The 23,710-nt window shown below is 42.2% G+C and overlaps 1 protein-coding gene, 1 long non-coding RNA gene and 1 other non-coding gene across 3 annotated transcripts; 2 read left to right on the top strand and 1 right to left on the bottom strand.

Annotated features, from left to right (window-relative positions):
* Positions 1-790: 790 nt before the first annotated feature.
* LOC126077583 (uncharacterized) lies at positions 791-13,512 on the bottom strand. Its single transcript, XR_007517772.1, has 3 exons — positions 13,396-13,512; positions 10,073-10,243; positions 791-811 (listed from the first exon to the last, which is right to left on the bottom strand). It is a non-coding gene; the product is annotated as an uncharacterized LOC126077583 (long non-coding RNA).
* Positions 13,513-14,127: 615 nt separating this feature from the next.
* On the top strand, positions 14,128-16,699 carry LOC126077582 (translation initiation factor IF-2-like). The gene is made up of 3 exons (XM_049887104.1): positions 14,128-14,446; positions 14,721-14,859; positions 15,523-16,699. The coding sequence occupies exons 1-3, from the start codon at positions 14,197-14,199 to the stop codon at positions 15,557-15,559; spliced, it is 426 nt and encodes a 141-aa protein (XP_049743061.1). The 5' UTR covers positions 14,128-14,196; the 3' UTR covers positions 15,560-16,699.
* Positions 15,141-15,262, top strand: LOC126077639 (small nucleolar RNA SNORA26). The gene has a single exon (XR_007517808.1). It is a non-coding gene; the product is annotated as a small nucleolar RNA SNORA26 (small nucleolar RNA).
* Positions 16,700-23,710: the final 7,011 nt, after the last annotated feature.

Genomic DNA, 23,710 nt, shown 5'->3' with positions numbered 1-23,710 from the left:
ACCGAAAGGTTGTTTGTTCAAGCCCACCAACCACTCTGCAGGAGAAAGATGTGGCATTAGCTCTGTAAAAGATTACAGCCTTGGAAACCTTATGGGGCAGTTCTCCTCTGTCCTATAGGGTCACTATGAGTCAGAATCGACTCAACAGGTGTAGGCAATGAACATAAAAGCTAAAGCCTTTCAGTGGAAGGGTTTCTAACTTCACAATCAGATGGACACACCATGTAGACACTCATGAAACTGAGCATCCCTAAGTGTCAGACAAATGGACATTATATGCCTTATGATGTAATTCACTAGGAAGTATGAAGTTTTCTTACCCAGAAAATTCCACCTGAATCTCATGAAGCCAATTTATAGGAAATGTTGTTATTGTTGGGTGCCATTGAGTCAGTTCCAAGTCACACCAACCCTATGTGCAACAGAACAAAACACTGCCTGGTCCTGCACCATCCTCACAATTGTTACTATGTTTGAGCCCATTGTTGCAGCCACTCTGTCAATCCATCTCATCCAGGGTCTTCCTCTTTTTCGCTGACCTACTACCTTACCACGCATGATGTCCCTCTCCAGGGACTGGTCCCTCCTGATAACATGTCCAAAATATATGAAATGAGGTCTCACCATCCTTGCTTTCAAGGAGTACTCTGGCTGTACTTCTTCCAGGACAGACTTGCTCATTCTTCTGGCAGTCCATGGTATATTCAATATTCTTCGCCAACACCATAATTCAAAGGCGTCAATTTTCTTCGGTTTTCCTTATTCATAGTCCAGCTTTCACATGCATATGAGGTGATTGAAATAGGAAATACTGAGGATAAAAAAGAAAGTTAAACGACTCTAAGAGGAAGCAATAAGACAAATCCAGAAGATGAGTCATTTTACAGGACAAATTACCCAATTTCCACAACGAGGCAGTGATAAGGTGAAGGGAGGAGGATTGTTATAGAATAAAAGAGGCTTAAAGGTATAACCAAGTTTGGATCCTGATTAGAAAAAGCCAACTGTAAGAAAACAACTTATAGACTATTAGAGAAATCTGAATATGGCCTGGGTGGTGCAAACAGTTAGTGTGCACACATGCAGTCACCATGAGTCAAAATCTATGGAATTATTGAGAGCTGTGATAATACCATGGTGGTTGTGTTTTAAAAAATCGTCTTTATCAATTAGAGTTGCATACTAAAATGTTTATGGGTGAAAATACACAATGACTGGAATTTGCTTGAATATACCCAAGCAAAAATAAGTGTAGGTGGACCAATTAAACAAGACTGGCAAAATGTTGCTAGTTGCTGAAGCTTGATGCCGGATACATGGAGGCTCACTACACCATTCTTACTTTTGTGTATGCTGGGGCATTTCCATAATAAAAAGTCTTAAATACATAATTTTGCTGTAGGCACCTGCTCCTTCCTTCTTGACCCAATGAGGTCAAGAGGACAGAGCAAGAAGTTGAGGTGATTATTACTCAGGAACCAAAACACTCCCTTCCCCTGATCACTCCACTAGAAATGCCCTTCCAGACAGTCAAAACTCAGTTCTCGTATCCCGAAATCCACTTTTTCTCTAAGTCCACAAAAGCACTGGTGGTTTTTCCCTCAGCCACACTACCCTTTCTGTAATCACTTAATGAGATGCACAGGGTAAATGGAACTCCATCTGCAGCTTTGAGTGCTCGAGAACCATTAAAAGGCCCTTAAAAGCATCTATTAGGAGAAATAAAACTCTTTTCATTGAATTAAGGGAAAACAGCTCTCCATACTCAGGCATTTCTGATGTTGTAAAATACAGTATTTAGATCAAGAAAAAGTGTTGAAAACGACAATGGTTGCACTTAGTTTTATTTCTAGAGTGAGAGTCTAGCTATCTTAGAATTCCTATGAATTATTTTGTTCTTGGTTATCTTAGAGAAAAATGGCTTGAGATTAAGAATTGAAATTTCCTGAAACAGAAAGTACACTGATTAATTAATCAGAGTGCTTTGTAAGTTTTGAGGTCAATACTGTAAAGATCTGTGCAGTAATTTAATTCTTAGAGGTCAGTTTACTTTCATTGCCTTTAAAGCTAAACTTGGCTACTTCACTTACTCCAGGGAGGATTATTAACATCTACAACACAATTTTCTCGAACATCAAGCCTTTAAATGTCTATCTCCAACCCAGAAGACAGCAGTTAAGATACTAATTTAAGCTCTTTTTAGTAATTCTATAACTAATATTTCCAACTTCATTTTTTGAAAGTCTTAGCCATCTACAAAGATACAACGATTGATCTCAATTTGCCTGGAACAGCAGAGGACGGAGATCCAGGAATCAGAGAAGGAAACGGACTGCAGGTTTCATTGCCTCCAAAAACTACTACCTCCATTACCATGAGGCCAGGAGAAATGGATGGTGTCTGGCTACCATTACTGAACATTTTTATCAAGGACCTAATAGATGCATCCTAATTGAAAGGAGAAAAAGTATAGAACAGAACTTCAAACTCATATGGGAACCAGGCTTACTGGGTTCATTGAGACTGGGAGAACCCCTGAGTCTAATGCCCAGAAATAATCTTTAAACCTTGAACTGAAGCTACCCCATGAATGAAGCCATCATTAAACTGAACAACAATTTAGCCCAACTAATAAAGAATTTTTTTTTTTTAATAAAGAATGTTTGCCTCGAGCATAGCTCCTTATAAAGAGTTATCTATGAGTGTAAACTGACAACAGTTCATCTAAAGCCCAGATGATAACTTTAAGGGGTACAGTGTAGAGAGCCTAAATTAATGGTGATAAATAATATGGTAGAGATAGTGAGAACGATAACACAATGCGATGTGAACAATGTTATTGAACTGCTCATGTAGAAATTGTGAATGGATGTACATCTGGTTATGTATATTGCCACCAAAAACGAAATATTTTTTAGCAAAGTCTCAGCCAGTGACATACCAGTTGCTCTTAGAGCTTTGCTGTGAAATGCCAAGTGCCATTAAAGTCAAGATTTGGAAACCCCGTTGGCGTAGTGGTTAGGAGTTATGGCTGCTAACCAAAAGGTCAGCAGTTCGAATCCACCAGGTGCTCCTTCGAATCTCTATGGGGCAGTTCTGCCCTGTCCTACAGGGTCGCTATGAGTCGATGGCAACTGGTTTTTGTTTTGCTTTGTTTTAGCAGTGTTTCTGAAAGTGTGCTCTGAGAGTATCTGTATCAGAATCAACTGATATGTTAAAAATGCAGACTCCTGGGCCACACCTCAAGCCCACTAAATCAGTTTCTGGTACCTTTCATGAGTTGCCAGGTAATTCTTCAACAAACTAAATCTCTTGAGCAACTGAATTATTTCCATTTTCTTGATTTTTGCAATGACTGCCAAGCAAATCAGAGCAAAGTTTTTGGCCTTCTTCCAGCACCTGTACAGAGCCTCATGGATTGTATTTTATGTACTAACCCCTGACATTATCTTATTTACCCTACGCTTCAATTTTCTTTAAATCTCATTGTATGTATTTTTGTAAACTATATTCAAATCGCTTTTGAACTGAAACAGGATATAAACAATGAATAAACGCATGAACGATAAATTACAAATAAATGCAAAAACAAAAAAATGCAAATAAATTACAAGTTGTTCTCAAGTTCTTTCTTAACTGGAATTCACTTTTAAATGTACTACTTCCCTCTTCCTTTAAACATGGATGTCCCTATTTCCCCTCTGACACTTATTGATTATGAATAAGCTAGGTTTTTTACCACACAAATGAGATAAAGGGAGGAGATAAAAACTAAGAGGACTTTAAGTTTTTATTAGGACTTTCCTAAGTTAGAAAACAGAAAAAGTAGCTCAAAAGAAAGTGTCTTAATCATCTAGGGCTGCCATAACAGAAATACCACAAGTGGGTGGTTTTAACAAAGAGAAATTTATTTTCTCATAGTAGAGTAGGTTACAAGTCCAAATACAGGGGGTTGGCTCTAGGGGGAATCTGTCTCTCCCTGTGGCTCTGGAAGAAGGTCCTTGTCCTCAATCTTCCCCTGGTCGAGGAGCTTCTCAGGCACAGGGACCCTGTGTCCAAAGGACGTGTTCTACTTCTGGTGCTACTTTCTTGGTGGTATGAGGTCCCCAACTGTCTGCTTGCTTCCCTGTCTTTTTATCTCTTGAGAGACAAAAGGTGGTACAGGCCACATCCCAGGGAAACTCCCTTTACATTGGATCAGGGAGGTGACCTGAGTAAGGGTGCTGTTAAAATCCCACCCTAATCCTAAAAAAAAAAAAACGTAAAATTACAACCACAAAATGGAGAACAATGACAGAATACTGGGAATCATGGCCTAATCAAGTTCATACACACAATTTTGGGGGGACATAATCCAGTCCATGACAGAAGGCCTGAGGAAGATATGGAATTACATGTGTGCAAGACATTAAAAAGAACACATGATACATATTCTGTTACAGAGAGGGTGGAGAAATCTGGTGCTATACTGTTCCAGATCACCTCCCAGTGACTTTTTTGTCCAGAAAGCATGGTGGCTGCTCTAAGGGTCTACCGAATTGGCCTTTTCATTCATTTATTTATTTATTGCCATTTCCCTTTTTTTAAAAAAAAAAAATTTTTTTTTTTGGTGAAAGTATACATAGCCAAAGATATAGCATTTCATCAGTTTCTACATAAACAATTCAGTGACACTGGTTACATTCTTCAAGTTGTGCTACCATTCTCACTATCCCTTTCCAAATTATTCCACCACCATTATCCTAAACTCACTGCCTCCTAAGCTTCTCATTCAACCTTTGGAGTTGGAGTTGCCCTTGTCAATTTAATCTCACATAGATAATTCTTTAAAAGAGCACAATGTTCAAAGCAGAAGTATTTTACTAATTTAAGTGTGGTGAATTCCTTTGCTTGGCCTTTGCTTTGGTTCTTTAGCAAAAACACCTCGAGAGATTTTCCCTCTAAACCTTAAGAAGGTACCTTTGCTCTAGTTTTCTACCCCAGAAAATCTGTTACACTTCCTGGGTATACTCTGAACAACTTGGTTTGATACTTTTTGTCTGGTCCTGGGCTGCAGCCTGCCCTGTAATCGGTATGCACCTTGCAGGGAATGATCGCTATACTATGCAAACGAAGTGACTATAGACTATGCAAATGAAGTTACTATAGCCTCCTACGCAAATGAAGTGTCTGTGGCCTTCCTAAAGGGTATTGGGCAGTTAGCAGTCAGTTTGTGGGAGAGCCATGCCTTGAAATTGACTACGAATTTATATATATGTATATATACAGACAACCCACAGAGGTTTTTCAGACAGGAAGCAGACAGAAGCAGAAGGAAGAAAGAAGAGTGAAGAAGCACAGAGAGAGGAGGCAAGGAACCTCCTAAGAGAGCTGTAACATGGGTCAAGGGCTGTAACACCAAAGGTGGTGAAAGGCCTAGAAAGGGCCAAGTGGCAGAGCTGACAGCGACAGGCCCAGAAGGAACAACAACTGGTCTAGTGTTTGGCAAAACCACTGGGAACCATAGCCTAGCCAAGTTGACACATAAAATTAACCATCACAGATAGCCAAAGCTTTCCTCTGAGCCACTAGTGGTTCAACGGTAGAATTCTCACCTTCAGTGCAGAAGACCCAGGTTCGAGCCACCATCCGTCAAGTGGAAGCTCACATGTTGCTATGATGCGGACCTTCCAGACTAAGACAGGCTAGGAAGAAGGGCCTGGTGATCTACTTCCAAAAATCAGCCAGTGAGAGCACTATGGATCACAATGGTCCACTCCCCAACTGAGGATGGGATGGTGTAGGACTGGGCAGCATTTTGTTCCATTTTGCATGGGGTTGCCATGAGTCAGAGGCCAACTGAACAGCAGACAACAACGTTTTCCCCGAATGAAGCAAAGTTTAAGTTTCGGGCTCTTTATTTGCATGGACCCCATTCAGAGCCTGGGAGGGATTCTAGCACTGTGTTCACGTGTTTGTTTGTTTTTCTTTTTGATGCATCAAAGTGAGATATTTTTTGCATCATTTTTCTTAAGAAGGACCACCCGCGTTGTATAAGCTTCACGAAGTCTGGCTCTGCCCTGGTATCCAAGTTACACTACCTCCCTGGAGCCGCCATTGCACAGCTGGAGAAGTGGGCACAGACCATAGGTAAATTAATGAATGAATACAGATGTATAGATATAAACATGTATCATACACTTACAGAAGGCTGATTGAAAACACTAGGTTCAATATTCACTGAGATGAACCACTTTTGTTCTAAAATAAAATAATTTTTTTATATCTGTCTTTAGAATTGAATTAACATTTGTATAATACCCTTAAGAGGTGGCTATCTAACCAAAAAATGCCTCCTTCACCCTGCCACTTAATTAAATTTCAGAATATCCTGTCATTTTTGCAGAAAAATTGCTGTGCAGAATACAGATGGTGTTTTGGCCCCAGGCTATACTGTCTCCTCCATTCATATCTGTGGCTTTTTGAGGCCTTATCCTGTAACTGGAGCCCGCTGACTTCCACAGCTGAGCCCACTAAGCTCTGCAGAAATTGCATCCCACAGCTCAGCAAAACACATTTTACCATGAATTTAAAATAACCTTCTCCACAATAGGCGGCTGTCACATTTTTTCAACAAAGAAAAAAATTGCCAAAACCTAGAGAAAGAAATGCAATAGCCAATTTACAAGGCCGTTGGTTCTTAATAGAACATTTGATGGAGCAGTCCACTTGACAGGCAGGGCCACATTAGATGCCACCCAAGTCACAGTAAGGAGTCCTGTGGTGCAACAGTTCTCAGCTGCCAACTAAAAGGATGGTGGTTCAAATCCACCCAGCGACCCTGCAGGGTAAAGACGTGGTGATCCATTCCGTAAAGATTACAAACTAGAAAACTCTATGGGGCAGTTCTACTCTGTCAAATAGGGTCACTACGAGTCGAAAATCAGCTTGATAACATACAAGTGACAGTGCCTCTGTGGACGCCTCTAATGATTGCAGGCGACCAGCTCCATACACCTAACTACTACCTCTCGGTGTTTAGCCACAGATAGAATGCAGGCAGAGGATAGAGGGGAAATTATTATTGTGTTAGGATCAGGTCTATCTGGGTAGGCAAATAGCCACAGGAGAGGGCAGGCAAGGTCTCCTTTATCTTGCTGGGAGATCCTTCTGTTTTCTTTTTCTGGTTTCAGGTCAGTGGTTGTCAATGCCAAGGCTGCTACCGGCCCTTGGTGAAATGAGAGCATTATAAGAAAGATGTGTCTCTAACTGTTAGAGGCATTTCTGTAAAGCACTATACTTTATTCTGATATCATATTCTTACAATTACATACAGACAGATAAAATAGGCATTATTTTATTTTTTTATATTTATATATAGTGTTGCTGTTGTTGTTGTTGGGTGCCATCGAGTCTATTTCGATGCATAGTGATCCCATATGACAGAGTGGAACTACCCCATTGGGTTTTTTAGGCTGTAATCCTTATGGGGCCAGATCGCCAGGTCTTTCTCCCATGGAGCTGCTGGCTGGGTTCGAACCACCAACCTTTCGGTTAGTAGCTGAGTGCTTAACTGCGGTGCTACCAGGGCTCCAATTATGTATGTTATATGTAAATTAAGAACAGGTAAAATTTGCCTGAAGAGAAACTCCTGGAGGACACAAGTGGCTCAGGAAGTTTATTGCCTCCATGCCCACAAAAATTCTTTTGTAAAATCTTCCAGTATGATCTTCAGGAACTCCCTCCTCCTGCCCTAACTCCTGCCTTTCTTGCCCTCCTCAGTGTCCCCAGCCCTGGGGACCCCCAGCACCAGCCTGGCAGAATCCAGTCTCGTCTCTGGCCATCCATTGCTGCCAGAGAAAATACCTCTATTGTGTTTTTCCCTTTATTTTGATTTCTAGCTAAAATAACTCTATTTTTTTTTCTGATTACATAATACATATGCTCATTATAAAGAATTTGAATGATACTTTAAAGATAATTTAAAAAGCAAAAGACACCTGAAATCCTACCACCTTGAGAGAAATCACCATTAACATTTTAGTAATCATCTTTTCACTAACAAACCCACATAAAATGTAGATCCTTGGGATTACAAGATACCTGCAGTTTTATCATAGACACTTTCAGCCCTTCCCACCGACTTTTTTTATTAGCTGCCCTCCAGATAATGATGTTAACAACATGGTGTGATTGAAGATGTTGGCTCTTGAGGGACTAGTAGGCATTAAGAAGCAAAGGAGAGTGGACAGGCAGTGCAAACAAACAGAACACCCTCTGCAAAGGCAAAGAAGCCAGAGACAGCTTAGGGCAGTGCTCCTTTATATCTTAGTGTGCACGCAAGTCACCTGCGGATCTTGTTGAAATGCAGATAATCAGTAGATCTGGGATGGGACCTGAGAGTATGCATTTCTAACAAGCTCCCAGGTGATGCCCACAGTGGTAGACCACACTTTGAGATCAAGGGTATAAACTGCGGTGCTGTCCAATATGGTACCCACCAGTCACATGTGACCATTTAAATTTAAATTAATTAAAAGTAATTAAGATTTAAAAATGTAGTTCCTTGGTTGTACTAGTCACATTTGAAGTGCTCAGTAGCCAATGTGGCTGCTCTACCAAAAAGCTCAGATATTAAAACATCTTCCTCATTGCAGAAAGTTATATTGGACAGTGCTGGAAAGAGCATTCAGGGAGCTGTGATCAGTTCAGCAAGGTTGACTCCTAATAGGTGTGTGGAGGCTGGGAGGAGCTAGAGAGACAGGCAGAGGGTTGGTCTTGATTCTGGTGGCAGTAAAGAGTCATTTAAGGGTAAAAAAAAAATTTTTTTTTTTTTTAATGGAGAAGGGACATGAGTAGATTATAGCAGTGTGGGAGATTTACCAGAGGAGGCAAGTCTGGAAGCAGAGAGGCTGAGTGAAGGCTGCTACAGTGGGCCAGAAAGTACCTAATGGGAGCCAAGACTTAAAGTACAGACAGGGGAGAGGGGTGGAGAAAAGAGGGAAGACTTATGGGATGTCCCAATGGGAAGAATTCACTGAATAGAAAAGGACAAGAAAAGGGGAGGCTGAGAGAGAGAGGAGGAGGTTGAGAGAGGGGAGGATTTGGACTGAGTCTTGGATAGCTGGGCCAAGAAGTTGTTATCCATCAAGACAGAGAACAGGAGAGGAAGGAGTCAGAGGAAGAGAATGAATTCCATTTGAGACAAGCTGATTTTGTGGCATCTTCAGGATACACAGACAGGGATACATGGAGGGCTAGTGGGTGTATGAGGCCTAAGGCTCGGAAGAGTGGCCTGGGTTGGAGAGTTACCTCTGCATAGGAGGCAGTGTAGGGTGATGGAAGGGAGGCAGGTAGTGGGCTAGGATTGGAATCCAGTTCTCCCGTGAGTTGTATTGTTTGGACAAGTCACTAGAGCTTTCTTGGCCTCAGTTTATGATTTCTAAGGTGATGCTAATGGGACTTCCATGTAAGGAGCTAAATACTATGACTGGTTCATAAGTGCTCATTCAGTGTTGCTAGTATTCTTATTATCTCCCTTGCAGAATTGTTTTAAGAAATTAGAGATAACTTATGTAAAGTGTCTAGCACTCAATAAATGACATCTATTATCTGGGGTTATTATTTTCATGGAGGTCCCTGTGTAGTACAATCAGTTTGTGACTGGCAGTTTGAATCCAACCAGCGTCTCCATGGAAGAAAGGCCTGGTGATCTTCTTCTATAAAGATTACAGCCAAGAAAACCCTACAGAGCAGTTCTGCTCTGTAACTCACGGGGATGCCATGAGTCGAATTGACTCGGTGTAAATGGTTTTTGTTGTTGTTGTTATTATCACACCTCAGAAGTTGGTTAGCAAGAATGTATAGAATGAAAAGAGAAAAGAGGTGAGAAAGAATGGAGTGAGAATCAACATTTGAAGGGTAGGAGTAAGAAGGAAGGATAAGAGGAATGTCAGGAGAACCAGGCAAGTGGGGACCTAGAAGCCCAGGTGGAAGAAGATTCCCAGGGCTCAGTAGTCAATGGTCTCATATACCACAGACAGATTAGGTAAGAAATACATCCGTTGTCTCGGAATTGACTCCCAGAACTCACAGAGACTTCCTGTGTGTCAGAGTAGAACTGTGCTCCATAAGGCTTCCAGTGGTTGATTTTTCAGAAGTAGATCATTAGGCCTTTTTCCGAGGCACCTCTGCATTGACTTGAATCTCTACCCCTGTGGTTAGCAGTGGAGAGCAGCAATCCTTTGCACCACCCAGGGGTTTCCTTCAGGGAAATAGGGAGGAAGAAAGTCAGACTATGCTGGGCTGAGGCAGTAGAAACATATAAATGGAATTTCTTCTGAACGTTTGTTAGGAAAAGGAGTAGAGAATGTGTGGCACCTGGGGGATGGGGGACATTTGATGGAGGGGAAGTTTATTCAGGTTGAAACTATAGATAGAGTGTATATACACAGAGGAGCTGAAAGCCAGGGAGAGGAAGTGAGAGTAGAGGCAGAGAGAAAGAAACACAAATAGCTTGGGGTGGCAGAGGGCTAAGGATGCTGGCAGGGATGGAGCCCAGAGCCCAGAGGGGAGGGCTTAACACTGGTAAAGGGAAATGTACCAGCCCATTGAGCTGGGAGAGTGGGGGAATTTGAACACATTACATCCCCACCAGGACTGTCAACATGTCTCCAGTGCCTTTCCACCTGAATCCCTGTCTCTCTAGGTCTCTTTGTTTGTTTTCTGACAGACTAAATTTGGATAGACTAAATTCCTCTCAAATAATCTGCCCAACGAAATATCTCAATGGATTCAATTCCCTTTAAACTGCATCATAAGCATTTCACATAACAAATACAGATTACCTGGAATCTAAAACAAAAGCATAATAAAATGGGCTTGTTTTTGCTTCATCATCTCTAAATTTTAAACCTTCTCAAATTTGGGAAGACATTTCTCCACTAAGGCAAGAAAACCATATCACCATTTTAAACGATCTGAACTTGTCAACTGTATTGAAGTGAGATACTTGGCCAGGGAGGTGAAGCCAGTTCTCAGGATACAGGGCCTTTTTATGTTCCCTAGGAGTCCCTGAGTGGCATAAATGGTTAAGTGCTCAGCTACTAATCAAAAGGTAGGCAGTTTGAATGTCCCCAGAGGCACCTTGGAAGAAAGGCTTGGCAGTCTACTTTTGAAAAATCAGTCACTGGAAACTCTACGGGGCACAGATCAGCTCTGAAACATATGAGGTTATTATAAGTCAAAATTGACTTGATGGTAACTAGTTTTTTTTCTGTTTTTCTTTCTTTCTTTTTTTTTTTTAAGGTAGTACCGGGGGAGCCGTGGTGGTGTAGCGGTTAAGAGCTCATCTACTAACCAAAAGGTTGGCAGTTCAGATCTACCAGCCACTCCTTGGAAACCCTAGGGGGCAGTTCTACTCTGTCCTATAGGGTCGCTATAAGTCAGAATTGACTCAATGGCAATGGGTTTGGTTTGGGTTTTTAGACAGTACCCTTTGCTGATGAGTTGATTCGGCTCATAGTGACCCTATAGGACAGAGGAGAACTGCCCCATAGGGTTTCCAAGGCTGTAATCTTTATGGAAGCAGACTGCCACATATTTCCCCCTCAGAGAAGCTGGTGGGTTTGAACCACTGACATTTTCATTAGCAGCTGAGCACTTAACCGTTGTGCCACCGGGGCTCTTTCTCTAAGATAGTAAGGGGTACCAAACCTGTACCCTTCAGATTGAGGTAAACTGTCTCCTGAGTTCAAGTTAAACCCTAACATAATTCTTTCATAAAACCCATACCAAACCCGTTGCCATTGAGTCGATTCCAACTCACAGCAACCCTATAACCTCTTCCGATTTCTTTCACCCGATTTGGGGGAAGGCACACCTTCCCACATCCTCCACTAGGTTGCCACTGAATTCCTTCATTAATGCCTTTACTGAAGTGATTTTCTTTTCTGTCCTCAGATTCCTCCCTTGAGGGTTGCTCGCATTCATTGTTAAAGGACTGGTAGAATCTCATGGAAGCTACCCTAAACAGCAACAACAAAAGCAAACCCATTGCTTTCCAGTTGATTCTCCAGGCCTTTTTTTATGGTGCCACTGGGTGGGTTTGAACTGCTAACCTTTAGGTTAGCGTTGTTGTAGGTCAGTAGCTTGAGCCACCCAGGGATGCCTTGGCTATATAAGACTATAAAAAGAACAGACTCAAGACCTAAGACATGCTTGGAGAAAAGAAATGTGAAGGGACAGTACACTGGTGTTCCCTCTCCCACCTTAATCCATTTAAATATGATCTTATGAGTGCCTGCAAGGTAGTGACGATTGCTTGAATTTATTGCTAAATTTGTATCTGAAGATATTTATTACAAAGGCCAATGCCCAGTGACCTTACAAAGAGCATTCAAATCCTTCTCTCCACCAAAATCAGCATCGTCACATCCTAAATCACACCCTAGAGCAGTCTATCATTGCTCATTGTTATGGGTTGAATTGTGACCCCCCCCAAAAAAAAGATACATTGAAGTTGTAACCCCTGGTACCTATGAACATGACCTTGAATGGAAATAGGGTCTTTGAAGATGTTATCAGTTAATATGAGGTCATACCACACTAGGGTGAGTGCTAATCTGATCTGAGTGGTGCCTATGAAAAGAGAAGAGACACAGAGACAGAAAAAATAGTCACGTGATGATGGAGTTATGTTGCAGCTGCAAGCTAAAGAATGCGCGAGGCTACCAGAAGCTGAGAGACAAGAAAGTCTCTTCCCCTGGAGCTTTGGGAGAGAACGTGTCCCTGTTGATACCCTAAATTCAGACTACTACCCCGACCCTGCCCCCACCGGCCAAAACGAAGACAATCCATTTCTGTTCTTATAAGCCACCTGATTGGTAGTAACTAATACACACACACAAAAAAAATTTTTTATTTTATAAAACAAAGAAGCCCTGGTGGTACAGTGGTTAAGAGCAGCTCAGCTGCTAGCCCAAAGGTCAGCAGTTCAAATCCACCAGCCACTCCTTGGAAACCCTATGGGGGCAGTTCTACTTTGTCCTATATGGTCGTTACAAGTTGAAATTGACTCGATTGCAATTTTTAAAAAAATAAAACAAAAAGCAAAATGCTTCATCAGCTTCCCATTCTTCTTAGCATAAAATACAAAGCACTAGAGCCTCCGACATGGTCTGGCCCTAGGCCACCCTCATCTCAGGCCATTTTGCTCCTGTGTCCCTAAATTCCATTTATGCTTTTTGGATCCCTGAACTGGTCAAATGCTTTCCTGTTTTACCTCAGCGCTGTGCACAAGCTGGTGGTCTTTCTGAGACCTGTACACTCCAGCACAACCTGAGATGCCTACCTTGATCAGCCAGTCATGTAGGCTGTTTTGCGTGCCCCCCCCCTTTACTGCCCCACCCCACACACCTGGGTAGAAGCAATGTAACAGAGAGTAAGCCTTCAGGCTGCTTGGATTCAAATTCCAGGTCCTTCACTTGCTAGCTTCTTTGTGCCTTCGAACGAGTTGCTCAACACATCTGTTTCCCCATCTATAATGTGGGTATAGTAAAAGACATTCTATCCATTAAATTAGTTAGCAGATAGTAAGCACTTAGAATATATATTTCAATGTTATTCCACCGACTCGTTTGCCAGGTTTTGAGTCTGTCACCCAGGGAAGGCTCACCGCCCCAGGCTGAGCCCGGTGTACCTATGAAAGAGCCCTGAGCTTGAGGAAAGGGGGCTGGTCGTCCCAGGTTTGGAAGGGGCCATGGGTGTGAGCTTGATAAACAGGATGTTATTTCTGCTTTTCTTTACGCCTACGGTTTAGCAGAAGGCAGGCCCTGAACACGCTGTATCTGATTCTGTGGTTTTAGGAACGATCCCTGGTGGCGCGAAGGTTAAGAGCTCGGCTGCTAACCAAAAGGTGGGTGAACAGCGGCCGCCCCTCGAAAACCTTCTGGGGGCAGTTCTCTGTCCTATAGGGTCGGTATCAGTCAGTAATCATCTCCACATCAACGGGTTTGGGTTTTTTTTTTTTTTTTTGGTTTTAGAAAAGGGAATCGCAGAGTCTCGGCCCAGTTCTGCAGTAGCTGCAAAGACCCTCCCTCCCCGCAGGAGAGTCCCCGAAGAACGCACGTTTCCCTGAGACCACCAAATCCACGTGGGCCAAGGCCTGCTGATGCGCCTGAAGAGCCCCACACCCCGGTTACAGAGTCTCTCGGAGCGATGCTCTGCGGAGGGCCGGCTCGTCCCTCCGCCACAGCGAGCGCCAGAGAGCCGGGGCGGCCGGAGACCGCGGGCCGCCTACGGCCGGGTCTACCTAGCCCAGCTCCAGCCTTCCGGCGATTGGCTGCCGGTCCCGCTTGTTCGCCCCGCCTGCCCCGGGACTGGCTGGCTGCCAGTCCACAGCTGAGCCGCCCCGCGCCCTGGACCTTTGCAGCCCGCGCCGCCCGACTGTCTGTCCCTGGAGCTGGCGGTGAGTGTCGTTCGGTCCTGCGCGGCGGGGAGGGCGGCCCCGGGTGGGGTGGGCTTGCCCCGCGTTCCCTCGAGCTTTGCCCGCCCGGAGCCCCGCTGCTCCCGGCGGCCAGAACGCAGGGGTAGAGCAGCCAGCGCTCGGCGGCCCGGGGGGCTGGCGGCCGTGCCCGTCCCGGGGCCGCGCGAGGCACAGGCGCCGCGCCCAGGCCCGGAGGCTCCCGCCGGCGGCGCGGGGCGGCGCGGCGCGGCGACAAGGTTGCGCTTTGCTTCCCCAGGCCGGATCCGCGGCTACTTTGTGGCGGAGTCGGGGCCCGGCTCACCCGCGGCGGCAGGAGTCGGTCTGGGCCGACCTCGGGCTCCGGGAGTTTGTCGCAAACGTCTGCGGAGGTGCAGCGGCCTGAGCTCTGAGCGCAGGTAGGTCCCTGACCCTGAGCGAAGCGAACCGACCAGGCTCCGAGCGCGAGCACGTGGCCGATGGCGGCGGGAGGGTCCCAGGCACGTGTTTGGTGCCAAGGCCTGAATCCGGCTTTTCCTTCGGGAAAAGGACGTTTATACACACACGGCTCCACCCAGCAGAAAAGCTGTTTCCACTGCGATTTGAGAGCCTGAGGTCCACGGGGTTCTGATGAGAGGGGAGTGTAGGAAACAGTGAACGGGAGAACCTCATAAACACAAATGCGGAGGCGCCCTTTCCTGTGCCCTTTTAAGGTTGCTGCAGTGCTTTAAGAGGCTAACACAGAAGGGTAAAGCAAGACTCCATAAAACCCAGAGAAGAGACTGGAGAACTCCTCTTTGGATCCTGTCTGGAGTCACAGCTGAACCAGAAGAAAGTAACTCTTTCGATGATGAGTTTAGGCAAAATGTTGATATTTGATGCTTTCTTACTATTCTGGAATACCATATAATAGTTGCAAATAGATAAGGGAATTTAGATACTTTTCTTTGAAAGTAGAAAAATGCGGGTAACTGGAATAAATGTACAAATAAGGCTTTTCCTGAAAATCCTTTGAGACAAAATGAAAAGAATCTATCTCAAATGTCTTCTAACATTTAAAAACTTTTTTTTTTTTTAAATAGGTTGGAACTACAGGGAGAAGCCAGTCAAGTCGGATGATCTGAGGCTGGTGTTTTAAATGACTTAACACTAATCGTTGAACAGTTCCAGTGAAGTACCACTAATGAGGTCTGATTTTCTTAGGTAACTTGTAGCATTCATGTGTCCATGCACCACAACGGAATTAAAGCAGTAGAGCAATGCTGGTGGTGACCAGGGTTAACAGTGGCTTATGTGCATTTTTTTCATTTAATTCTTACATCTCTATGAGACATGCTATTCTCCCATTTTACAGATGGAGAAGCATAGAGATTAGGTGGTGACTTGCTTAATGTCCCTTCACATGTAAGTGGTATGAGTAGTCCTAAACAGGAACCTTTCAAGTGCAGCTTGGCTGAGACCTTGGAAAATCATTTAGCACTTGAGGCTTGGTGTCCTGGTGTAAAAAAAAACTTAAACAGACTAGCCCAGTTTAGAGGAAGAGACCACAGAAGAGCTGTTAAGGATATAAGTTCTTCATAGTATTTAATTGCGTTGGACCTAGAGAAGTTTTGCAAAATTTGGCACAAAGGGAGTATCTCTGTCAGTGTGGTATTTGTGATATATGTAGTATATAACCTGTTGCTGTTTAGTAGATTCTGACTCAGAGAAACCCTATAAAGTAGAACTGCTCCACAGGGTTTCTAAGGCCGTAATCTTTAGACAAACAGACAGCCACATCTTTCTTCTTTGGAGTGTTGGTGGGTTCAAACCATCATCCTTTCAATTAACAGCCAAGTGCTTAACCACTGGACCACCAGGGCTCCTTATGTCGTATTGTTATATGTGTGTGTGTGTATATATATATACCCATTGCCATCGAGTCAATTCTGACTCCTAGTGATCCTATAGGATAGAGTAGAACTGCCCTACAGGGTTTCCAAGAAGCAGCTGGTAGATTCCAACTGCCCACCTTTTGGTTAGCAGCTGAGCTCTTGTATGTACTGTAAATGAGGTGTAAAAGTATGTAAAGAACACAGTGAAGATACTGGAGGTAATAGAAAAAGTTTTCTTATAGAAAGGAAATTTGCATTCTGGTAAGACACATACAGGTATAATACATGCTAGAACAAATTTATTCCTATTGACCAGCTGTGAATGTTTAGTGATGAGAATTTTTATATTAGCCTGTTATGTCGGTGACAAATATCTAACTTTGCCAGAGCTTTTAAATAAAGTTATTTAACACATACCTTGGAGTTGTTTTTATGCTTATTTCATAACTGCCCTAGCCCTTCTATCTAAATGTCATTTGTTTCTATACACCAGATTATATTCTACAGTCTAGCCTCATAGAAAATTCTTTAGTTAATTGATTCAACAAGTATTTGGGTTCCTACTCTTAGCCAGACACTGCCAGATGCTGGGAGTATAGTAGTAAATAAAACAGACAGCAATCCCTGCATTAGGGGAATTTTCTAATGAGTAGAGGGCATTTGTAATTTTAAATGGGTCTGGCCCTGGAAGGACTCCATATAGAAGATCGAAAGGACCTGAGGGAGATGTCATATACAAGTATATTTGCAGGAGAGTTTCCTGGCAGAAGAAAATCATAGAGGCCAATGAGAGTGCAAAGAAATGAGCTTAGGTGGAGATTTCATGTCAGTGTGCATGCAGGGTGGGATGGATGGGTATTAGACCATTGTAAGGTCACAGCTTGCTTTCTGGACTCTTGAGCTGGTGCTGTGACTTCAACCTACAGCACTCCCTACCGGTACATTTTTCTACTCGTTCCTAACTCTTCTCTGATCTTTACCACTGCCCCCTTTCCCCATTAGTGCTCTCAATCTGAATTTCTGTAGGATCGTAATGGCCTTACAGCACTTAGAAAGGCCCGTTTTACAGTTAAATGTTTACTTGCCTAACTTTAGCTCTTGCCCTTGCATTCTGCAGGCTCTGCAATATTAGGGGTAAAGGCCATCTTGTTTCTCACCATATTCTTAGGCTCTAGCCAACTGTCTGACACATTGTAGCTTATCAGTTAATTTGAATTTTTATATCATGGGTATAATACAAGGAGTGGCATCATTCACAATTAAGTTTAGTATTAGTCCTTGTTCTGTTGAGTTGAATTATATATGACGTTCAAGTTACTGGCTTGCTGTCACCTCAGAAAACCAGACCAATTGCTATCAAGTCAATTTTGACTTTGTCAGAATAGACCAGTAGGTTTAAAAAGAAAGATTTGTTGTAAGTAGGTGCAGATCATTTGCCATTTCTACACTTGTACAGTTAAGTGACATTAATTACACTCATCATGTTCAATCATTGCCATTAACCATTCCCAAATTTTTCCAGTAGGCTTATCCATAAGGTTTGCAATAGCTTGTTTTTTCAGAAGTAGACCTCCAGGCCTTTCTTCCTAGGTGCATCTGGGTGGATTTTAATGCCGACCTTTCCCTTAGCAGCTGAGCGTTAACCATTTGCACTACTCAGGGACTCCCACTTACTCACAGGGACAGCATAATGTTAAGACACTAGGTTCAAATCATCACCATATGATCATAGGCCATTACTTAGCCACAGTTCCCTTAACTATAAATGGGTAGTTACAATAGATTAAATTGAGTCATACACATCTAGGTCGATTGGCCTAACAAAATGTATTAAAACATTCTGCATCCCACTTTGGTGAGAGGTGTCTGGGTGTCTTAAATGCTAGCAAGCAGCTATCTAAGATGCTTCAGTTGGTCTCAGCCCACCTGGAGCAAAGGAGAATGAACACCAAAGACATGGTAAAGATGAGCCCAAGAGACAGAAGGGGCCACATAAACCAGAGACTACGTCAGCCTGAGACTGGAAGAACTAGATGATGCCCGGCTACCGCCAATGACTGCCCTGACAGGGAGCACAATAGAGCATCCCTGATGGAACAGGAGAACAGTGGGAATCAGACCTCAAATTCTCATAAAAAGACCAGACTTAATGGTCTGACTGAGACTGGAGGGACCCTGGAGCTCATGGTCCCCGGACCCTTTGTTAGCCCAAGACTGGAACCAATCCCAAAGCCAACTCTTCAGATAGGGATTGGACTAGAGTATAAGATAATGATACAGGTGAGGAGTGAGCTTCTTGGCTCAAGCAGACACATGAAACTATGTGGGCAACTCCTGTCTGGAGGTGAGATGAGACGGAAGAGGGGGACAGGAGCTGATCAAATGGACACGGAATACAGGGAGGAGAGGAGGAATGTGCTGTCTCGGGGAGTGCAGCTAGGAGTACAAGCAAGGTGTGTGTGAGAGACTGACTTGATTTGTAAACTTTCATTTAAAGCACAATAAATAAAAAAATAATTGAGTGATACCTGGTATATCTAACTACATGGGTAGTAAGCACTCAGTGTTTATTAATGTGCATTATTATAGGATCATTTTCATAATACTGTATGGTCATTACTAGAACAAAGTGGCAAGACTGGTATTTAGTACTTATTTTGTATAATACCAAAATACTACTCTTAGTGTTCATTGAACAAATAATTGAGCACCTACTATGGGCCAAGTACTATCATAGGCATTGTGAACACATCAGTGGACAAAACAGTGGATATGGAGTTAGACACAAGTTTGAACCTTAGTTCTTGCCCTCATACAAGTCAACTAACAGCTTCTACCCCCGGGGGTAAAAGTGCTGCCTAAGTCTAAACCGCAATGTGACACACCCTTCTTATAGGATTATTCTAAATGAAATGGTCATATCCCATCACCTCTGGCTAGTTGTTGTTTGGTGCCATCCAGTTGGTCCCAACTCATCTTGGCCCTATGTACAACAGAACGAAACACTGTCCGGTTCTGTGCCATCCTCACAATTGTTGCCTTTTTGAGCCCATTGTTGCAGCTACTATCAATCCATCTCCTTGAGGGTCTTCCACTTTTTCACCAACCTACTAAGCATGATGTCCTTCTCCAGGGACTGGTCCCCCCTGATAACATGTTCAAAGAACATGAGACTAAGTTTTGCCAGCCTCGGTTCTAAGGAGGATTCTGGCTATACTTCTTCCAAGACACATTTGTTCATTCTTCTGGCAGTCCATGGTATATTCAATATTCTTTGTGAACACCATAATTCAAAGGCATTAATTTTTCAGTCTTCCATATTCATTGTCCAGGTTTTGCATGCATATGAGTCAACTGAAAATACCATGACTCAAGTCAGGGGCACCTTAGTCCTCAAAGTGATATCTCTGCTTTTTAACACTTCAAAGAGGTCTTTTGCATCAGATTTGCTCAATGCAATACATAATTTGCCTTCTTGACTGCTGCTTCCTTGAGTGTTGATTGTGGATCCAAATAAAATGAAACCCTTGACAACTTCAATCTTTTCTCAGTTTATCATGATGTTGCTTATTGGTCCAGTTGTGAGGACTTTTGTTTTCTTTATGTTGAAGTGTAGTCCATACTGAAGGCTGTAGTCTTTGATCTTCATCAGTAAGTGCTTCAAGTCCTCTACGTATTGAAGTTTGTTAATGAGCCTTCCTCCAATCCTGTTGCCATATTCTTCTTCATATAGTCCAGCTTCTCAGATTATTTGCTCAGCATACAGATTGAATAAGTATGGTGAAGGAATACAACCCTGAAGCACACCTTTCCTGATTTTAAACCACGCAGTATCCGTACCCTTGTTCTGTTAGAACAACTGCCTCTTAGTCTGTGTACAGGTTCAGCATGAGTACAATTAAGTGTTCTGGAATTCTCATTTTTCATAATGTTATCCATAATTTGTTATGATCCATGCACTATGCCTTTGCATAGTCAATAAAACACAGGTAAAAAAAAAAAAAAATTTTTTTTTTTTTTTAAATATCTTTCTGGTATTCTCTGTTTTCAGTCAAGGTCTGTCTGATATCAGCAGTGATATCCTTCATTCCACATCCTCTTCTGAATCCAGCTTGAATTACTGGCAGTTCCCTGTCAATGTATGGTTGCAACCATTTTTTAGTCATCTTCAGAAAAATTTCACTTGCATGTGATATTAATGATATTGTTTGAATGATTTCTGCATTCACTTGGATCATTTTTCTTTAAAATGGGTACAAATCTGGATCTCTTCCAGTCAGATGACCAGTAGCTGCCTTCCAAATTTCTTGACATAGACAAGTGAGCCCCTCCAGCATTGCATCCATTTGCTGAAGCATCTCAATTGATATTCTGTCGATTCCTGGAGCCTTGTTTTTTTTGCCAGTGCCTTCAGTGCAGCTTGGACTTCTTTCTTCAATACCATTAACTCTTGATCATATGCTACCTCCTGAAATGGTTGAATGTTGTACCAAATCTTTTTGGTACAGTTACTGTGTGTATTCCTTCCATCTTGTTTTGATACTTTCTATGTCATTCAATATTTTGCCCATAGAATCCTTCAATACTGCTACTCGAGGCTTGAATTTTTCCTTCAGTTCTTTCAGCTTGAGAAATGCTGAATGTGTTCTTCACTTTTGGTTTTCTAACTCCAGGTCTTTGCACATTTCATTATAATAATTTGCTTTGTCTTCTTAAGCCACCCTTTGAAATCTTCTGTTCAGCTCTTTTATTTCATTTCTTCCATTTACTTTAGCTTACTGTACATTCAGGAGCAAGTTTCAGAGTCTCTTCTAACATCCATTTTAGTCTTTTCTTTCTTTCCTGTCTTTTTAATGACCTTTTGCTTTCTTCATGTATGATGTCCTTGATGTCATTCCACAACTCATCTGGTCTTCAGTCATTAGTTTTCAATGCATTAAATCTGTTCTTGAGATGGTCTCTAAATTCAGGTGGGATATACTCAAGGTCATACTTTGGCTCTCATGGACTTGTTTTAATTTTCTTCAGCTTCAGCTTGAACTTGCATATGAGCAATTGATGGTCTGTTCAACAGTAGGCCCCTGGCCTTGTTCTGACTGATGATATTGAGCTTCTCCATCATCTCTTTCCACAGATGTAGTCGATTTGATTCCTGTGTATTCCATCTGGCAAGATCCACATGTATAGTCACCATTTATGTTGTTGAAAAAAGGTATTTCCAATGAATAGGTGGCTGGTCTTAGAAAATTCTGTCGTGTGATCTCTGGCATTGTTTCTATCACCAAGGCCATATTTTCCAACTACTGATCCTTCTTTGTTTCCAACTTCCCATTTCAATCACCAATAATTATCAATGCATCTTGACTGTATGTTTGATCAATTTCAGACTGCAGAAGGTGGTAAAAATCTTCAATTTCTTCCTCTTTGGCCTTAGTGGTTGGTGCGTAAATTTGAATAATCATCTTCTTAGCTGGTCTTCCTTGTAGTCGTATTTCCTATCACTGACAGTGTTGTACTTCAGGATTGATCTTGAAATGTTATTTTTGACAATGAATGCAACACCATTTCTCTTCAATTTGTCATTCCCAGCACAACAGACCATGATTGTCCAGTTCAGAATTGCTGATAGTCCATTTCACCTCACTAATGCTTTTTATTTATTTTTTATTTTATTTATTTATTTTTAATGCTTAGGATATTGACATTGAAGTGTTCCATTTCATTTTTGACAACTTCTAATTTTCTTTGATTCATACTTTGTACATTCCACATTCCAATTATTAATGGATGTTTGCTGCTATTTCTTCTCATTTCAAGTCACGCCACATCAACAGATGAAGGTCCCGAAAGCTTTACTACATCCATGTGATTAAGATCAATTCTACTTTTAGGAGGCAGCTTTTCCCCAGTTTTATTTTGAGTGCCTTCCAACCTGAGAGGCACATTTTCTGGCACTATATCAGACAGTGTTCTACTGCTATTCGTAAGGTTTTCATTGGCCAGTTATTTTAGAAGTACATCACCAGGCCCTTTTTCCTAGTCTGTCTTAGTCTGGAAGCTCTGCTGAAACCATAGGTGACCCTGCTGGTATTTGAAATACTAGCAGCATAGCTTCCAGCATCATAGCAACACACAAGCCACCATAGTATGACAAACTAACTGATGACTACCACCACCTCTGGCTATGCCCTCCTTTATTCTAGTAGGTTTATACTAGGAAACATTAGAAAAGCACTCCAAAATTTTACTTTTATTTCATTACCCTAAGAATCAACATGGAACATCAGACTTAATTTTGTCCATCTCAAAAGATCTGGGGAGTCTAACAAGATATTTAAAGTGACTCATTCCTACCATTACAATAGTAACCATAGAAATGTATGAGAGTATTTAATCACTTCTCAACAGTAAAACGTATTTATCCTGAAACACTGAAATTCTGGAATGCTGTAGAGTTGACATTGAATTTTCTTGATTCGTGCAGGCTTAGCAGTGTAAGAGGGAGTCCTTGGGTGGCCCAAATGGTTAAGCGCTTAACTACTCACCAAAAGGTTGATGGTTTGAACCCATCCAGGGCACCTTGGAAGACAGGCCTGGTGATCTGCCTCTGAAAGGTCACAGACTTGAAAACCCTATGGAGCAGTTCTTTGCACATGGGGTCACCGTGAGTCAGAATTACCTAGATGGCAACTAACAACAACAGCAATGTAAGAATACTGAGGACATTGAATTAAGGGCTGAATAATATCAGTACCCCAAAAGCTGGTACATTTGAAAATAAGTATAGTCCCAGGGAAAAGAGATGGGACATCTCTGTGAGGTTATTTGTTTCTGGTTAGAGGAGCTAAAAAACTTACTAAGTTTCTGAGGCCAACATTAAAAGATTTAAATGTAACAGCTCAATAACTAAACTACTTTTGTAACCTATAAAACCCAAAAACCAAACCAGCTGCTGTCAAGTCAATTCTGACTCATAGTGTGACCTATAATGTTGGCAAAACAGTACATCTTAGAGGTGCAAAGGTAGCTTCTGGAAAGGCTGTCTTGGTCAGGCCCTAACTGTACTCCTCTCCAGTTAATAGAAATCCCCAGCTAACAGAGATGTTTCAGTTTGAGTTTACATTTTCTCAGAATGCATTAATGTATATAAAAATTAATGAGCATTATTATTATTTTGGTTACTTTAAAAATTACCTTCTAAAACTTTTTCAAACTTCCATGTGAATTAGAGAATGTGTCCCCAAGCTATAAAAGGGTGGGGCCTTGTCATCATCTTTGATTTACCCAGCAGCACTTGACATAATTGATCATGCTATCATCCTTGACATACTTTCTGAGCTTGACTTCTGTGTTAGTTATCTATTGCTGCTGAAAAAATTACCCCCAAATCCAATAG

The sequence above is a fragment of the Elephas maximus genome, chromosome 5, assembly GCF_024166365.1.
Source record: "Elephas maximus indicus isolate mEleMax1 chromosome 5, mEleMax1 primary haplotype, whole genome shotgun sequence".
In the NCBI taxonomy this organism is placed as follows: Eukaryota; Metazoa; Chordata; class Mammalia; order Proboscidea; family Elephantidae; genus Elephas; species Elephas maximus.
This window is presented reverse-complemented; position numbering and strand designations above follow the sequence as displayed.